Here is an 18795-nt window from a genome sequence, read left to right on the forward strand (position 1 = left end):
AGTAGCAAGCCTGTAGATAAATATCTTAACCTCTAGCCTTTATATTTTCAGATAGAAATATCACATGTAGAGCCCATATCTTTGGATCTCCTGGCTTAGAAGTTGGAAAGACTTACACCATCAGCTTCCATGAGCACTATGAGTCTTATATGCTGAACAGAAGTTATTTTCCAGTGATGAAGGTAGAAGATACGCAATAGCTATCTAGAACAGTAGTGGCCAGTACATTTCTCCACTCTTACCAATTCTGTTGAATTGGTAGTGGCTCCCTGGTATAGGATATTAATAAGAATTCTGAGTCCTCATGAAGACTGTGTGGTAAAAACTGCAGGGAGCAATTGGCAAAAGGGAATGTGACCACAAGCATGCCAGCTACCTTCCATTTTTGTCTGTATTATTCAGTTATTTAAACTGGCCTTCCTAAGAAAGGGACCAAGACTATGGTATTTGCTATTCACAGTATTTTTATTTCAGCTTAATAAGTAAAATGTTGATCATGGAAGATCCAGGCTAGATTTTAGATTGCCTCTGTGTACGTTGGCTTTGCAGTGATGGCAACGATTACAAAATGATTTCTGTCTATAGTAGCTTTGGGAAATCATGTAAAATATAATTAGCTATATGTTTCACTCCAGTTCTTTATAAAGATGTTGCTGCTGCTAGCAGTAAACACTACCTACAAATGCAGCAGTGGAAGAGACCAGTGCGTAAGGTACTTTGTATGCTGCTCGCATCTGAAAATTGTTCATTGGTTTCTGGCTCTGGTCCATTTGTGGAATGTTACTTGTCTCTCCCTCATACCAGTTGGCATCTCAAGCTCTGCGCCATTAGGCCAACCAAAATGTCTCACTGAGGTTTCTGGCAGTTGTGTTCTCCGTAGTACTATGATGGGCTTAGGGCTCCCTGGCAGTTTCAGTGTGGGTGTTACATTTTCCCATTTTCTGAAAAGATTGACAGTATCAGGATCTGGTGCAGGCTCTGCTAGTGCAGAAACTATGAGATAGTTCACCCATGGTGACCAAATACCAGGGAACTAATTCATGCTATGAAACTCACAAGTGCTACTAAATTCCTTCCAGAGCAAATGGAGATTTGTGAGAAATGGGAGCCTCAGTCTGTGTCTAGGTTATGACTAGGAATACAGAACCTGGTCTGAACTTGGATGGTACTGTAGGCTGTGGCTTCAGGGCAGGGAGAAAAGGGGAGCCATGGACACTACCCTAGGCAAGAGCAGTCTAGAAAACCAGGCACAGTATTAAGTGTCAAGTCAAGGCCAAGTGTGCAGATAGGTAAGAACCAGATATGAGGGGAACAGATGGGGCAGAAGAAAATTTTGGGACTGAAATTCACCAGTGTTCTTCGAAGGAATACTAGGCAGTTAGAGGGAAGGGAGTTTTGTAAGGGCTCAAAGGCAGCTTGACGTTAAGAAACTAGTTTTAGGCCAGAATGCTAACTTGTTATTTCAGTAGAAAAATAACTTTGCATGAGAACTGTGATTAACTTAATTGTATGGATGTTTCCTAGAGAGTAGGATCACCTAAGAGATTAAATTACGGATGAGAAAGTTGCTCAGTGAAAGTAGAACCAGAGTATACAGAGTTTTATCATTCTTGACGAATTAACCTTTTCTACTCTGGCAAGATTGCTATACAAAACAATGCTTTCCAAAGTTTTTCACATACAGTACTCCATCACATCCTACTTCACTCTGCCTTTTATGCTGTCCCAAGGGCCAAGGGGATTGATATCTCTATGATGCACTATTCTTTTTGTGAGAATCCAAGAATGTCATTTCTCTCAGGCTTTGGAACCAGATATTGCTGGATATCTGTTGAGAAACTCATCTGTTTTCATTGGGTCGATACAGAGATAGTGTCTGATTCCATGTCCCTTTTTACCCTAGTTACTGGGAAGCTTAGAGTCAAATCTGGGGGTTATTTTTAAACAATCTTATGACACCTATGGTATGTGCTGCCTCTTAATCTTATTTCTATAATACTGTTTTCTTTTCTCCTCCAAATTCCACATTCATTAATTGTCACATTTTGTTCAGTGTGTATATTTGCAAACTGCTACAGAATCACTTTAGGATCAGTTTGTGCACCTGTCTCTTGCCAGCTAGCTAGCCAGGTAAACAGATGCATACAAACATAAGTGTCAAAGTGCATTTATGTGTTTAATAACATCGTGACATTTAAACTGAGTTGCCTTTGGGAAATTTTATGTATAAATTATATTGTGGATACATAAAAATCAATCAAAGTATGTATCTTCCTAGTTTGATTGTTTTGTCCACTACCTGACGTATTGTCTCATCAGTCTCTTGCCCTTGGTTAGATTTCGTTTTGAGTCTGTAGTCGGTAGCTCTTTTCTGCTTCTCTTTCCTCTGGGGGTCTTCAAATTGAGCTATTTATGTGATTTGATTTACCTGTTATTAATGTAATACTTGAGAGTTTTTGGAAAAAAATAGGTGAGTTCATTACCTAGGGTATTTGTAAAAACATATTGTGTATTCCTATTGTCTCATTGTAGAAACAGTACGATGTAGCAGCAAATTTATGGCATTTGTATCTCAGGAATTTATCTTTGTCATTCACAGCTATGTGATCTTGGGCAAATCTTTTAATCTCTGATTCAGTTTCTTCATTTTTAATTTAGAGATGATTGTATTTGTGCCATTTGACCTCATTGGGTTGTTGTGAGAATAAATATAGTTTTGGTCCATGTGAAAATACTTTTAAGCTTTGTAAAATGGTATTTATGTTTTCTCTTAATATTTTTTGATTGTGGGAAAGTAATACATTTAGGTGATAAAAAGCCATTGTCTAGAATATTTGCTGGGTAGGAGTATATAAGTGTTGTTTGATATTTTTTATGCTTTGAGGACAAATCACTTTTTTTTCTACTATATATTGCCATGTGACATCTTCCTCATATAATCTTATCAGTGGTTGGCTTATTTACAACTTTAAAGTCTATCCAGAAGATTTTAGAGTATTCTTTTTGAAATTATTGTAATGTGTACATGGTGAAGGATGGCATTGCTTTTCTGAAGACATACAAATGACTGTATACAAAATTACTTTCTAGGAGCTGTCTCTCAGAAGGGGTCATGCTTTTTCATAGAAAAGAGGCTGACTTCCTCTAGCTGAACCTTCGGAAATTTTATCTTATATAAAACTATCAGAAATATATAAATCTATAACTGGAGGGAAATTTAAAATGTCTTTTATTCATTTTAACATATGGGGGAACAGCGGCATGAGAAATGTAAGAGATTTTTTTTCCATAGATACTCTTTCCAGAGTGAGAAAAGAAATGACAACAAACACTTGTATATCATTTACTATAAGCCAGGCACTAATCTAAATGCTTTACATATATTGACTCTCTTAACACTCAGAGTATGGAAAGAAGCCAGTCTCTAAAATAAAATGACACCTTGATATGGTTTGGATGTGTGTCCCCACCCAAATCTCACCTTGAATTGTAATAATCCCTATGTGTCAAGGGCAGGACCTCGTAGAGGTAATTGGATCATAGGACCAGTTTCCTCCATGTTGCTCTCGTGATAATGAGTGAGTCTCGTGAGATCTCATGGTTTTATAAGTGTCTGGCATTTCCCCTGCTTGCACTCATTCTTTCTCTCATGGCGCCCTGTGAAGAAGTGCCTTCCGCCATGATTGTAAGTTTCCTGAGATATCCCCAGCCATGCAGAACTATGAATCAATTAAACCTCTTTTCTTTATAAATTATCCAGTCTTGGGTATTTCTTCATAGCAGCGTGAGAATGAACTAATACGCATCCAATGAGCCCCACCTCCTAATATTCATGCTCTTTTGTAATCCTCACACATTGAATAGGCATGACCCATGTAACCAGTAGGATAATGAAGAAATGATGTGTGACTTCTGATCTTTGGTCAGAAAAGCTATTGTGGCATCCACATTGTTTTCTTGGACTGCTTATTCTGGGGATAGTTAGCCCACCATATCTTGAGGATGCTCATGTAGCCTGTGGAGAGACCCACATGGGGAGGAACTGAGGTCTTCTGGGAAACTAGTACTATGTCAGTGAGCTGCCATGGAAATGGATCCTGCTGCCTCATCTCAGCCTTCAGATGACCCTAATCCTGCTGTCATTTTGACTGTGACATGAGAGACCCTAAGTCAGATTCCACGAGCTAAACCATTAGTGAGTTCTTGACCCAGAGAAACCACAGTATAATAAATGCGTGTTGTTCCTTTTTCAGCATTATTGACATGTAATTGACAAAATTACATATATTCAAGGTGTACAATGTATTTTGATTTACATATACATTGTGAAATAATTACCACACCCAAGCTAATTGACTTGTTTACCTTGTATAGCTACCTTTTCATTTTTATATTACTTGTGGTGAGAATATTTAAGATCTACTCTCTTTACAGATTTTAAGTGCACACTACATTATTATTAGCCATAGTTAGTGTGCTATATATTAGGTCTCCATAAATTCTTCATCTTATAATGAATGTTTGTGCAACCTTGACGAACATCCCCATTCTCCCTACCCTCTGTTCATTGGTAACTCCCCTTCTAATGTCTGTTTCCGTGGAGTTGGAATTTTTTTTTAGAGTCCACATATAAGTGAGATTATGCAGTATTTGCCTTTCTGTATCTAACATTTCACTTAGCATGACCTTCAGGTTCAGTATCTGGAGTAGGATGTTAAATAAGAAGTAACAGTGGCTTTGGAACTGGGGATTAGGGAGATGGTGGAAATACGTTGTTAGTGAAAGATAAAATACCTCGAACAGATTTCTGGTAGAAGCCTTATGTTCTTTAAAGAGGCTGATGGCAAGGAATTAGAGAGTGAGGCAAATACTATTAGAAGCTGTTCTACAGTAATAGATAATAAAGGAGATATTTTACTCCTTGTAGTATTTAATATGGATGAATTAAGGTTATTGAATAGACTGAAGTATGCAACTATTTTTGTGTGGTGGTGGTTTAATCATTTAACTAGCTATTTTTGAACCTAATTACTTTTTGCTATGTTATTAGGAGAGGCACTTACTCATGTTTGACAATAAAATACTGACCTTTTGACAGATACCTCGTGTCTGAGGGTTGGTCATAATGGAATGGGGCTTAAGTGTCTCCTGCAAGTGATAGGGATAAGAAATACAGGGGAGAATGATTACTTGTGATGGAGCTTAGTAGCAATAATACATTTATAGGTTTAGATCTCTAAGGAAAATATTTGGCAAGCACTTTATGTATTTATGTAGCACCAAAAACCCACAGAGAACATGGAGAAGCAATATAATATGGTGAAACCTAAACATCTGGGTTCTTTTAGTTCCTAGCTGTGGAACCTTATGCCTCTGATTCTTGATTTGTAAAATAGAGTTATAGTTCCAGCCTCATAGACAGGATGAGGATGAAATTAGTTAATACATGGAAAACCCTTAGAACAGTTCCTGTCTCCTATTAAATACTGTGTAAGCGTTATCTATTCTTGTTACAAACAATAGAAGTTGTTACATACCCTCTCGGCTAACGCTTGGTTAGCATAATACCAGAGACATTTTATAATCAGCAGCAAAATGAAAAATAGGCTAATCCTCTCTTTGAGGATAACCACTGTCATGCATTAAAGTGTTTAATTCACACATTTTAAACTTGGCATAACCAAGTCAGTGTAATAAGAAAAAAAGGAAACCTAACACAACAACAACAACAAGCATTGATGGTGTGCGCTATGATTTAACATAAAATGTTGTCTTGAAGTTTTCATATGTAATTAGAGTAACTTACAAGTTTTGAAAGTCTTAAAGCAATTCTCGTAGAATTATTTTGTGTTAGAATAATTTCCATTGATATTTAATTTCTTCAGTATTTATGAAATTTTGAATTATGATAGCTGTATACTTTATATTCACTTAAAAATTAAGTTATCTTTCCTATAAAGATAATTTAAAAATGGAGATATATGGAAAAGTTAAATTTTATTGATAAAAACATTGATACGTGTTCTTTACTTAAATATTGGTGTGCATTTGTTTTGTTCATTCACAATACTTTAAACCAAATAAAGTCGCATTTTATTCACGTACTGTGAATAGTTAACTCAGGAGCTCTGGAAAATTCATTGTGGTTTAGATTGAATTTGAAAAATTTACTGTTTTTTCTTATCTCTTTCTAATTCATACTACCTTATGATATTATATGTATTTTCATAAGCCTTGATAGAATCAAGTTGAAAATCATTAGATAGAAAACAGTCAGACAGACAGATAGAAATGTAGGTTTTCATGGATTTGAGTTGTGAAAAATAATGAAGTATTTTGTTTTAAAATATCTAGATTTATAGGCTATATGAGGAAGACAAATTTTTTGGAGATTAAATTATATATATTTACCAACTTCCTGGTGAGATAGTTGAATCCAATACTATATTTGAAGGTCAAATCAATTTTTGTGTAATAATTTTATTCTATGTTTTTTGAGATTAAAACTTGACAAGATATTCAGAGGTCACCATAACTGAAACATCTGAAGATGACTATGAATATGAAGAGGTAACATGTTAATTTTAGGTGTTCTGTAAATTTATTGCAGTCATTCTCATGAAGTGCTCATTTTATTTTCTGAAACATGTAAGAACCATTTTTTTTTTGTTAAGATATACTAGTTTTTCAACTGAATTTAGCTTGTATCAGCTGATTAAGAATGAGATGTGAAAATTCTATTTAAACATTTAAATTGGATAATATATCTGATTCTTTTGATTTTCCTGTTAATTGTCCTTCAGGTTCAACTCCTTATTGCCTGTAGATTCCTACCATAAACTGTTATCTCTGTTCAGGAGGCACTTCCTTCCTGTCATCCAGTTTGCTCTTGTCAAGGATTCCTAGATTCCTACTGCCCAGTTGGAGCTCAGGCCTTATGCATCCCTTCAGCTTAACTGTACTTCTGTCTAATGTGGTTCCTATCTCAAAGCTTTCCTTTAATTCTTTGTTCCCGAGACCTGTCATTACTTTGGACACTTGGAGGATAAAATCACTGGTAGATGACAGAGGCTGTGAATGAAACTGTGTGGAAATAAGCCTGGCGAGCCTGGGTGAGCAAGAGATGGAATGAAGATTGGAGACAGGCTTATTACTGGTGAAATGGAGATTATATGTACCACATGAAGTTCCTGAATGAGTTAATAAATGTAAAGGGCCTAAACCAGTGATCAGTACATAAGAAGCTTGTGTTAAGTCTTAACTGTCATTAATGTAATTACAATCCATCACGTCCTTTCAAGATTTTAATGCTCAGTGAGTTTTATTTTTTAATAAACCAGAGATTTTCAGTTCCTAGTAGTTATGAAAAAGTGATGGCAGAGAGCACTTGGGATGGGGAGAGAATAGTGATATTTAGATAGCTTTATTATTTTTTCAGCAGAATTATTAGATTCTATTTTCTATTATAGATAAAAGCAGTTGCCCACAAACTAATCTTGAATTTATTAGAAGTGACACTTATTGACATTTACAAGGAAGTCAGAAGAAAGCAGTTATTCATTTTTCATGGATCTTCAGAATGACATGGTGTTTTACATAAAGTATTTCTTTGATCCTTTGATTTGTGAAGAAAAATTATTTCTAAAGTGAAATAAAGTATTTTATATTTCTGCTCACTTTTCCTATCCTTCTCTTTCTTTGTGAACTAGATACCAGATGATAATTTTAGCATCCCAGAAGGTGAAGAAGATCTGGCAAAAGCAATTCAGATGGCCCAAGAACAGGCTACAGATACTGAAATTTTGGTGAGAATTTGAACACTAGTGTAGTCTATAGTTTAGCAGTATGAAGTTTGGAAAGTTTTTTAAATGTAAATACTTACTAGTGCAGCCCAGTCCTATGTTGTATCATTTTCATTTCTGTATATTTGTGATCAAGCCTTCACTTTAAAATAAGTAGTCATATTTACCCTTTTTTGGATTGCCATTCTCCACATCATGGTCACTCTTGCATGACTTTGTATCAAGTGACACCTTCTCTCCAAACTCTGATTAATCTCACTGGAGGATAAACCAGGAATTTTTAACATTTGTGTTTAGAATTTAGTATCATATACAAGTTCTACAGTCTGTTTTGTAAACATTTTGTGTTTTTTTAAATGAAAGTATTAATCTTACAAGGAATACTTAATATATTATGACTTTTTCTTGCGAGGCTTATGAACTAATTATGTTAAAGAATGTGTGGGGGATGTCTTTTGATTATAATACAATGAGCTAAAAGTGCGTAAAACTGATGGCATTCCTCTAAAATTGAAAACTCATTAAAATTGTGAACCATTTAATATGATGGCAAAAATATTTTTAAAAATGTTTTATTTTGTACAACATTAAGAAGGATGCTTTCTTTCAGTGATTAACCCCTTTACTACTGAGAAATGTGAAGGAATTTGTGAAACTCCTTTTGGGTTGCAGATTTGCCTTCCTTAGTGTGCAATTGTATGGGAGACTTTACTGCATATTATACCATGTCATTCTTTCCATATTCTATAGACTTCTTCAATCTAGAAGTCCAATAACTCCTTTTCAAAATGTCTGTCCACTCAAAATTGGAATAAAAGCTCTAGAGGAAGATTTTTTCAGGCCAGAATTAATTGCATTCTGTTGTAAATGGAAGGCTACAGCTCATAGTAAATGACATTCTCTAGACATAGCTGCTTCTTGGTAGACACAAAGTGAAGTCTATTACATAGACTTATTAGTCTGTTGGATATCTCAAAGCAATAATTTGTAGGAATAGTTTTAAAATGTAGGAATAGCATTTTCAGTGACGTGCAACTGATATGTTTATTCACTTCTCATCATCCTCTTGCTTCACATCACTAAGGATTTTGACAAATTCTTTATGTACCGCTCATTTGTATTGGTATTTGGTAAAGTACATATGGCTAATACAGAGCTTGGCACATAGTTGGCACTAAATAAATAGCAGTTAAATAAGAGAATGAATAAATGAATCATTGAATGAAAAAACTATGAACAAAACGAATTGCTTCTTTCATGCTCGAAAGTGTTTATAGTGCAAAGATAAATCAGAGGGCAGTTGAGGAAGAAATCCATTATAGTAGCTGTTGTATCTTCTGAGCCAAATATCAGTAATTCCTTTTTTATCAATTTATTGGAAACTTTTCTTTATCATAACCTCACATGAGTTAACATTCTTGATTTCTGGCATGCCTATAGCTGATTGACTCTCATTTAGCTTGTTTTTACCTCACTTTAAAAAATTCTTTGGAGGAACAGTATTATGCTGAAAATTCACAGAAGTTGTCCTTAAGCTGTTAAAATTAAATATGGATTCATTTTATCATAAGCATATTAGTTATATTTTTTAATTTGCTTTTGATTTCTAAAGTATTTTAATCTTCAGCAATTTGAATTGTGCTATGGACTTTCTGTTTTAAAGAATACTTATTACTTGTTAAAGCAGTTTCTTGTTCTGATCTTATATATATTCATAAACAAGATATATTTTCTTCTATGTTAAAGGATACAGTAATCTCTATGCACAGACTTCTTAAAATTTTCATTGAAGATTGCAAGTAAAAGATTATGATACTATTACGAAAGTTCAGTTGAAATAATGTAAATTGTCTTATTTGTTAAAATATTAACAAAAATGACTTATTGAATAGTTGACATTTAAATAAGTTCTTATGATTTCCTTTTTTTTTTTCTTTTTTTTTGAGACGGAGTCTCGCTCTGTCGCCCGGCTGGAGTAGTCCAGTGGTGCAGTCTTGGCTCACTGCAAGCTCCGCTTCCCGAGTAGCTGGGACTACAGGTGCCCACCACCATGCCAGCTAAAATTTTTTTGTATTTTTAGTAGAGACGGGGTTTCACTGTGTTAACCAGGATGGTCTCGATCTCCTGACCTTGTGATCTGCCTGCCTTCGCCTCCCAAAGTGCTGGGATTACAGGCGTGAGCCACTGCTCTGGGCCAGGTTCTTATTATTTCCTTTAAACATGGGTAGTATAGATTAAATATTTGAGAATTGATTGCATGGTTTGCTTTATAAATTTTAAATCATGTATTTGATACTATCCGTTTTCTTGGTAGGTTCAGTGATCTGAATTCTGAATTAAATGTATTTTCATTATATTTAAAGTTATTCTTGAAAAATATTGAGAAGATAGGAAATGTTATTAATCTGTAACAGTTGTGTAGTTTGGTTATACTATCGGTTGTTTCTTGAAATTGAAGCATTTTACAAGTATAAATACAAGTAAAGATAGGACTATGTATATGTTCCTCAGATTGTGTCTGTGTGTCTGTGTGTATTAGGGATATTTGTATGTAAATGTATGAAAAGAAAGGTCCAGTTACATTTAAGCTGGGTCTCCCCTTCTAGACTCTGAGCCTTTTTATAAGTGTATTTTTGCCATTTTTTTGGATAATTCTTTAGCCTCTTTGGTTATTGATATTTTATTCTGTTAATTTTCAAGGTGCAATCTCAGAGGTCCTTTATACTGCTATAATTCCATAATGACTTCTAATTTTTATAAATGTAGAATTTTGATCTTTATGACAGTAGCAAGACACCCAAGTCATATAACTGTTCAATTCCCTGATGCTTTTCCTCCTCCTGCTGCCCCTTTTCCTCCTCTTCCTTCTCTTTTTCTTCCTCCTCCTTTTCTTCCTCTTCTTCCTCCTCTGAGAATTTAAGTAGAATTTATGGAATTTCTTTGGAATACTTGACTAGTTTTGGAGAAGACTAATTGATGACTAACCCAAGTGACAATGTTCTTTACCATATGTATCAATAATTCTCAAAGTATGTGGGAGGTCTTTTGGGGTCCCCAGGACCCCTTTTAAGGAGTTTATGTTGTCTTTCATTTTCCAACTACTCACCTGCTGGAGGATTCTCTTCATATAGCTCAACTGAGACAACATATCACAACAGGTGAAATGCAGAAACAAATATGGGGATCTAGCTGTTCCTCTAGACATTAAAAAGATTTGTAAAAATTTGTAACAGAGCCACTCTTCTCATTAGTTCTTTTTCTGTTTTGGAAAATGTAGTTTTTATTTAAAAAATTCTGTCTATGTTATCTGTGTAGAAGTTTTGTTATAGTTAAAGTAAATAAATGAATATTTTAAAATTTAATATCTAATATGTAATTCTTGACAGGTATAACTCAGATAAATAAGTGCTGTCTGGAGTATTCAATAATTTTTAATAGTATAAAAGTGTTGTGAGAAGATAAAGTTTGAGACATTTTATAGATTTCTATTCTCAGAAATTTTCAAATATGTTAAGAATTAATATAAAATGTTTTCTTGCTATTATGTTAATATAACAAAATATAGTCTAGGATTAATAAATTTGTATTTCTTTTATTTTGATCTTAATCTCACAAGGGATTAATATTAGTTTGGTGCAAAAGTAATTGCGGTTTTACCATTACTTTTAACGGAAAAAAAAATACAATTACTTTTGCACCAACCTATACCATTATGTTAACTCTTACATATCATAATGTTAATGGATTGAATTTTGAAACAATTTTCATTACTTTTATAGACTCAATTGCTAGGTCCCAAGAAAAAGAGCTGTTTGTCATTATTGAATTCGCATTATCTTCATGTACACACTTAATTTTAGTTAGAGACCCAGGCTCCTTGTACTCAAAGCCCGGTCTGCAGATTATCCAAGCCAATATATTTGACTTAATGTGAATTAAGGAGTTGATGAAATGAAGCCCCAAATAAGGTAACATTTAAGTTTTAAGACCACTTGGATTTCATTGTTTATTTTTTTGGGTCTCACTGGTCAACTAAAGTTGTGAAAAGAACTCACATTAAAACAGTTCAAAATTTGTCAAGATACTTGATTTTAATATGTGGTTTAGCACTTCTTGCAATTCAACATTTAATTAGTTCTTAAGTCTGGAAAGTTTTATGTCCTCAACATCTTTCATATCCTTCTCTTTATCTTCATCCTCACTTAGTCTACCTTAAAGCTACCCTCTTTCTTCTCTCATCTGAACTACTGCATGCTGCTGGTACTATGCTTCCTTCTATTCCCACCTAAAAGATGTGTCTAATGCAAATTTCAATTTATCTCCCCTCTCCGTAAATTCACGTAAAGACACATTGGGTGTCTACCCTTCCACCCACCTTTGCTTTCTTGATATGCTTCCTGTTTAGCTTTTCCATTTTATCTTTGGTCCTTTCTCCATAAGACCCTGAGCCTTAATGGATTGAATTGTCACCCTTGTTTTGCCTCAGATGTTTTATTGCCTTGAATATTGGTTTATCTTTCTTTATCTGTTGTATTTCCTCATTGTCTGTAAAGTTCAACCTAACAGTCTCATTAACAAAGCCTTCATTCACCTATCTAAGGCAAGGGAAATACTCTTCTCCATTGTGTATCACGTCACCTAGCAGATTTCTATTGTTGAAATCATAACACACTATAGAAACCTCTCTGTTAGGAAATGTCAGCTTTAGAATGTTCATAGACAAAATGAAGCTATGTGCTAGAGCTACCATTATTTGTCCTCAATAGATTTTTGGGTCACATGTGACTAGAGTAATGTTTGATCATTTAGCAGTTTGCAAAGTGAGACCATGTTTTGCTAGTTTGTAGATTGCTTACTTTTTTGTGCTTATTTTGTGGTGTTTTGTTAACCTCATAATTAAGTTAAAAGCCATAATGAGAGTTGTATATAATGTATAATAGGGATAAAAGTGCAACTTAAAGTTTCTTACGCATACATAATGGTTGCATGTATGATGTCTGTGGATACATAAGTAGAATTCTGTCATCAAAATTTGTAACAAAAGAGCTTCTGTATTATAATGTTTTGTTTTTACTAAATGAGCCTTTCAGTTTCTCAAGACAGAACTGTGTCTTATTCATATTTAATTCCCAGCATCTTTCATGGTACATGGGAGATGTCATGGTACATGGGAGATGTGTAGTATTGACATTTTGGCAATATTGATTCTTCTAATCCATGAACATGGACTGTCTTTCCATTTTGTTGTTTGTTTTTCAATTTCTTTCATCAGTATATTATAGCTTTCATTGTAGAGATATCTCACTTGATTGGTTAAGTTAACTCAGGTATTTTATTTGTAGTTATTTGTAAATGTGATTTCTTTCTTCATTTCTTTATCAGATTGTTAACTGTTAGCATGTAGAAATGCTACTGATTTTGGTATGTTGATTTCATATTCTGCAGCTTTACTGAATTTATCACTCCTAATTGTTTTTTTGGTGAATACTTTAGGTTTTTTTCCAGTATAATATCATAGCATTTGCAAACAAGGATAATTTGACTTCTTCCTTTCTGATTTGGATGCCCTTTATTTCCTTCTTTTGTCAGATTACTCTACCTAGGACTTCCAGTACTATGTTGAGTAATAGTGGTGACAATGAGCATCCTTGTTATGTTTCAGATCTTGAAGGAAAGGCTTTCAGGTTTTCCCCATTCAGTGTGATACTACCTGTGGGTCTGTCATATATGGCTTTTACTGTGTTGAGGTATGTTTCTTCTACCTTCATGTTTTTTTGAGGGTTTCTATCATGAAGAGATGTTGAATTTTATCAAATGCTTTTTTCAGCATCAATTGAAAGGATAATAATGATTTTTGATCTTCATTCTTTTGTTATAATGTATCACATTGATAAAGTTGAGTAAGTTGAACCATCCTTGCATTCCAAGGATGGATCCCACTTGGTCATGATGAATGACCTTTTTAATGTGTTGTTGAATTAAATTGGCTGATATGGTGTTGAGGATTTTTGCATCTGTGTTCATCAGGAATATTGGCCTGTAGTTTTCTTTTATTCACATGTCTTTGGCCCTGATAGGGTAATACTGGCCTCATAGAATGAGCTTTGAATAATTCCCTTTTCTTCTGTTTTTTAGAATAGTTTGAGTAGGGGTGGAATTAGTTCTTTTGTAAATGTTTGATACAATTCAGCAGTGAAGCCATTGTGTCCTGAGCTTTCCTTTGCTGGGAGCCTTTTTATTATGGCATCAATCTTGTTACTTGTTATTGGTCTGTTTGACGTTTGGATTTCTTCATGTTACAACTTTGGTAGGTTGTATGTGTCCAGGAATTTATCCATTTCTTCTAGGCTTTCCAATTTACTGGCATGTAGTTGCTCATTGTAGCCTCCAATGATCCTTTAAAATTTCTTTGGTATTGGTTGTGATGTCTCCTTTTTCCTCTTAATTGTATTTATTTGAGTCTACTTAAAAAATTTTTTTTTGGCTAATGTTTTGTCAATTTTGTTTATCTTTTCAAAAAACCAACATGTGTTTTATTGATCTTTTGTATTGTTCATTTTAATTTCATTTATTTCTGCTCTGATGTTTACTATTTTTCTTATATTTATTAGGTTTTATTTACTCTTTGCTAGTTCTTTAAAATGACTCGTTAGGTAATTTATTTAAAGTTTTTGTTTATTATTGATGTAGGCACTTGTAGAGAGCTGGCAAAGGGATCATGACAAACTCAATATTCCAATGGGGAGGGTATTTGATCAAACAACAAACTATTTGTCATGAATGCAGGATATGGGCAAACTTATGACTGTGCCTACCACCAGAAGGTTTGCTGAAAGCAATCACTCCCTGGCGCTGTGCTCCTTGAGGTTATCTACTGGGACATCTAGAGCCTATTATTTGAAGAATGCAACCTTGCTGTAAATCAAACTGCTGACCGACCGTCACCTGACAGTCACCCCCTCTTCTCACTATCTCTTATACCTAATAAATATGGAGGACTGAAAAACCTCAGGGCGCTTGTTCACTAGAAGCAAGGAGGCCCCGACCCTTCTTCCAAATATACTCTTTTATCTTTTTCTTTATTCCTGTGTTCATCATCCTTTGTTCAGTCCCCCAAGGTCCATGCAGGTGGCAAAGTGGTGCCCATACAGGGACTGGAGGACATCGACAGGAACTTATAGCTAAAAAATTACCTGTTAGTACTGCTTTCACTGTATTTCATAGGTTTTGGTATGTTGTGTTTCCACCATCATTTGTTTCAAGAAATTTTTCGGCCGGGCGCGGTGGCTCAAGCCTGTAATCCCAGCACTTTAGGAGGCTGAGATGGGCGGATCACGAGGTCAGGAGATCGAGACCATCCTGGCGAACATGGTGAAACCCCATCTCTACTAAAAAATACAAAAAACTAGCCGGGCGTGGTGGCGGGCACTTGTAGTCCCAGCTACTCGGGAAGGCTGAGGCAGGAGAATGGCGTAAACCCAGGAGGCGGAGCTTGCAGTGAGCTGAGATCCGGCCACTGCACTCCAGCCTGGGCGACAGAGCGAGACTCCGTCTCAAAAAAAAAAAAAATTTTTTTTCAATTTCCTCTTTGCTTTTCTCATTCAGGAGCATGTTTAATTTCCATGTGTTTGTGTAGTTTCCAAAATTCCTCCTGTTATTGATTTTTAAATTTATTTTATTGTAGTCAGAGAAGATACTTGACATAATTTCAGGGTTTTAAAATTTTTTTATTTTTTAAGATTTGTTTTGTGGCCCGATATGCCAGGCCATATATATCCCGAGGATAGAGATAGTCTGTTCTTGAGAATGATGCATGTGATAAGGAGAAGAATGCGTATTCTGCAGTCACTGGAAGAAATGTTCTGTGAAATAGCTATTTTGTTCATTTGGTCTGTAGTGCAGATTAAGTCTGATGTGTCTTTGATGATTTTCTGTCTTGATGATCTGTCCAATGCTGAAAATGGGGTCTTCAAATTTCCAGCTATTATTGTATTGAGGTCCATCTCTCTCTTTGGCTCTAATAGTATTTGCTTTATATATCTGGATGCTCCATAGTTGGGTGCATATATATTTACAACTGTTATAATTTCTTGCTGAATTGGCCCCTTTATCATTACATAATGACTTTCTTGTCTCTTTTTGTAGTTTTTGTCTGAAATCTCTTTTGTCCAATATAAGTGTAGCTACTCCTGCCCCTTTTTGGTTTTCATTTGCATGGAATATCTTTTCCATTCCTTTATTTTCAGTTGCTTATTTTCAGTTTTAGAGGTGCAGTGTGTTTCTTTTAGACAACAGATCATTAGGTCTTAATTTTTCATCCATTCAGTCACTCTATGTCTTTTTATTGGAGGTGTTTTTAGTCCATTTATATTGAGTGTTATTATTGATAAGTAAGGAGGAAGCACCTGCCATTTTGTTGCTTGTTTTCTGGTTGTTCTGTGGTCTTCTCTTTCTTCTTAATTCCTGTCTTCCATTTAGTGAAGATTATTGGTGGTATGATTCAATTTCTTGCTTTTTATTTTTTGTGTGTCTGTTGTATGTTTTTTTGATTTGAGGTTACCATGAGGCTTGCAAATACTATTTGATAACTCATTATTTTAGGCTGATGACAACTTAGCATTGATTACATAAACAAAAAAAGCAAAGAGAAAACTACTGAAAAGTCTCCATTTTAACTTAATCTTTCTGCTTTTTAAGGTTTTATTATTTCTATTTATATCTTATTGCACTACCTATATTTCGACATTGTTGTACTTTTTATTTGATCAGTTCACCTTTTAGTCTCTCTATTAAGGTATGAGTAGTTTACATACCACCATTACAGTGTTATAATGTTCTGTGTTTGTGTGCTTACTATTACCAGTGAGTTTTGTACCTTCAGATGCTTTTTTCTTGTTCATTAACATCCTTTTCTTCCAAACTGAAGAACTCCCTTTAGTATTTCTTGTAGGACAGGTCTGGTGTTGATGAAATCCCTTCCCTTTTGTTTGCCTGGGAGAATCTTTATTTTTCCTTCATGGATATTTGAGGTTTGAAGGATAATTTCACTGGATATACTATTTTAGGATACAAGTTTTTTTTTTTTTTTTTTTTTTTTCATCATAACTTTAAACATGCTATACCATTGTCTCCTATCCTGTAAAGTTTCCACTGAAAAGTCGGCTGTCAGACATATTGGAGCTATATATATTGTTTCTTTTCTCTTGCTGCTTTTAAGATCCTTTCTTTATTAGTGACCTTTGGGAATTTGATTATTAAATGCTTTAAGTAGTCTTCTTTGGGTTAAATCTGCTTGGTTTTCTATAATCTTCTTGTACTTGAATACTGATATCTTTTCTAGGTTTGGTATGTTCTCCGATGTTATCCCTTTGAATAAACTTTCTACCCCTATGTCTTTCTCTACCTCCTGTTTGCCTCCTGTTTACCTCCCTCCCTCTTACTCCATCCCTGCCTCTACCTTCTCTTTAAGGCCAATAACTCTTAATTTGCCCTTTTGAGGCTATTTTTTTAGATCTCATAGGCATGTTTCATTCTGTTTTACTCTTTTTTCTTTCTCTGACTGTATTTTCAAATAGCCTGTCTTCAAGCCCACTAATACTTTCTTCTGCTTGGTCAATTCTGTTGGCAGGAGGCTTTTATGCATTCTTCAGTTTGTCAGTTGAATTTTCAACTCCAGAATTTCTGCTTGATTCTTTTTAATTTTTTTCAGTCTCTTCATTAAATTTGTCTGATAGGATTATTAATTCCTTCTCTGTGGTATCTTGAATTTCTTTGAGTTTCCTCAAAACAACTATTTTGAATTATCTGTCAGAAAGGTTGCACATCTCTGTCTCTCCACAATTGGTCTTTGGTACCTTATTTAGTTTGGTGAGGTCATGTTTTCCTGGATGGAAATGCTGTGGATGCTTGTGGATGTTCATCATTGTCTAGGTATTGAAGAGTTAGGTATTTTATTGTAGTCTTCACATTCGGGGCTACACATCCTTCTTGGGAAGGCATTCCAGGTATTTGAGGGGACTTGGGTGTTGTGATCTAAGTTTTTGGGCACTGCTGCTGTATGTTCATTAGGGGTCACTCCAATCTCAGTAATGTTGTGCCTTTTGCAGTCTTTTAGAAGTACTGGCTAAGTTGTCTTGGATAAGATCAGGAAGAATTCTCTAGATTACCAGGTACAGACTTTTCCTTTACTTCCCCCCAAACCATGGGTGTTTCCCTCTCTGTGTAGAGCTGCCTGGAGCTGAAGCAGGGTTGATAGAAGCCACCCCTGTGGTCACTACCACTGAGACTGTGATGGGTCTGACCTGAAGCCAGCATAGCACTGAGTCTTCCCCAAGGCCCATTCACTGTAAATCACTGCCTGGGTAACTCCTGTGTTCACTCAAGGCCCTAAGGCTCTACAGTCAGCAGGTGGCCAGGCTTGTGTTCTTTCCTTCAGAGTGGCAAGTTTCACCCAGCCTAGGTGCATTCAGAGATGCTGTCTAGGAGCCAGTGCCTGATTTGTTAATCTTAAGAATCTACCTGGTGCTGTATTCTACTACAGCTGTGCTAGCTCCCAACCCTCAAGACAAAGTTCTTCCCACTCTCCCCTTTCCACAATCAGGGAAGTCTACCACCAGCATAGGCCCATTGCAAATAACAGCCTGGCTACCACCAATGTTCACTCAAGGGCCAAGGACTCTTCAGTCAGCTTGTGGTTGAAGCTGCCAAACCTGGAACTCTCCCTTCAGGACAGTAGTCTGCCCTCTGGCCCAGGGCAGGTCCAGAAATTCCATTTGAATGCAAAAGCCTGGATTCAGGGACCTCAAAGGGCCCACTTGGTGTTCTACCCAACTAGGGCCAAGCTAGTACTTAATCTGCAAGAAAAAGTCTCCTTTACTCTTTCATTTCTTTTTCTCAAGCAGAAAGAATCTCTTCCCATAGCCACCACACCTCTCTGTATGTGCTAGTTCACACCTGAAGCCAGCTTGTCTCTGAGTCTCATTCACGACCCACG

The 18795-nt window shown here is 35.5% G+C and overlaps 1 protein-coding gene across 6 annotated transcripts in view; it reads left to right on the forward strand.

Annotated features, from left to right (window-relative positions):
• Positions 1–18795, forward strand: part of SPAG16 (sperm associated antigen 16) — a 1157251-nt gene that overhangs the window by 5054 nt on the left and 1133402 nt on the right. For 4 of the 6 annotated variants that reach the window (XM_045368377.3, XM_045368378.3, XM_074010023.1 and 1 more), the window contains exons 2-3: positions 6524–6570; positions 7710–7805. In XM_045368377.3, the coding sequence (XP_045224312.2) occupies positions 6524–6570; positions 7710–7805 (143 nt within the window). Of the gene's footprint in view, positions 1–6499; positions 6571–7709; positions 7806–18795 lie in introns of all 6 variants that reach the window. The other 2 variants (XM_074010021.1, XM_065526049.2) reach the window with 2 other exon arrangements.

This window comes from Macaca fascicularis, chromosome 12 (genome assembly GCF_037993035.2).
Source record: "Macaca fascicularis isolate 582-1 chromosome 12, T2T-MFA8v1.1".
NCBI classification, from domain to species: domain Eukaryota; kingdom Metazoa; phylum Chordata; class Mammalia; order Primates; family Cercopithecidae; genus Macaca; species Macaca fascicularis.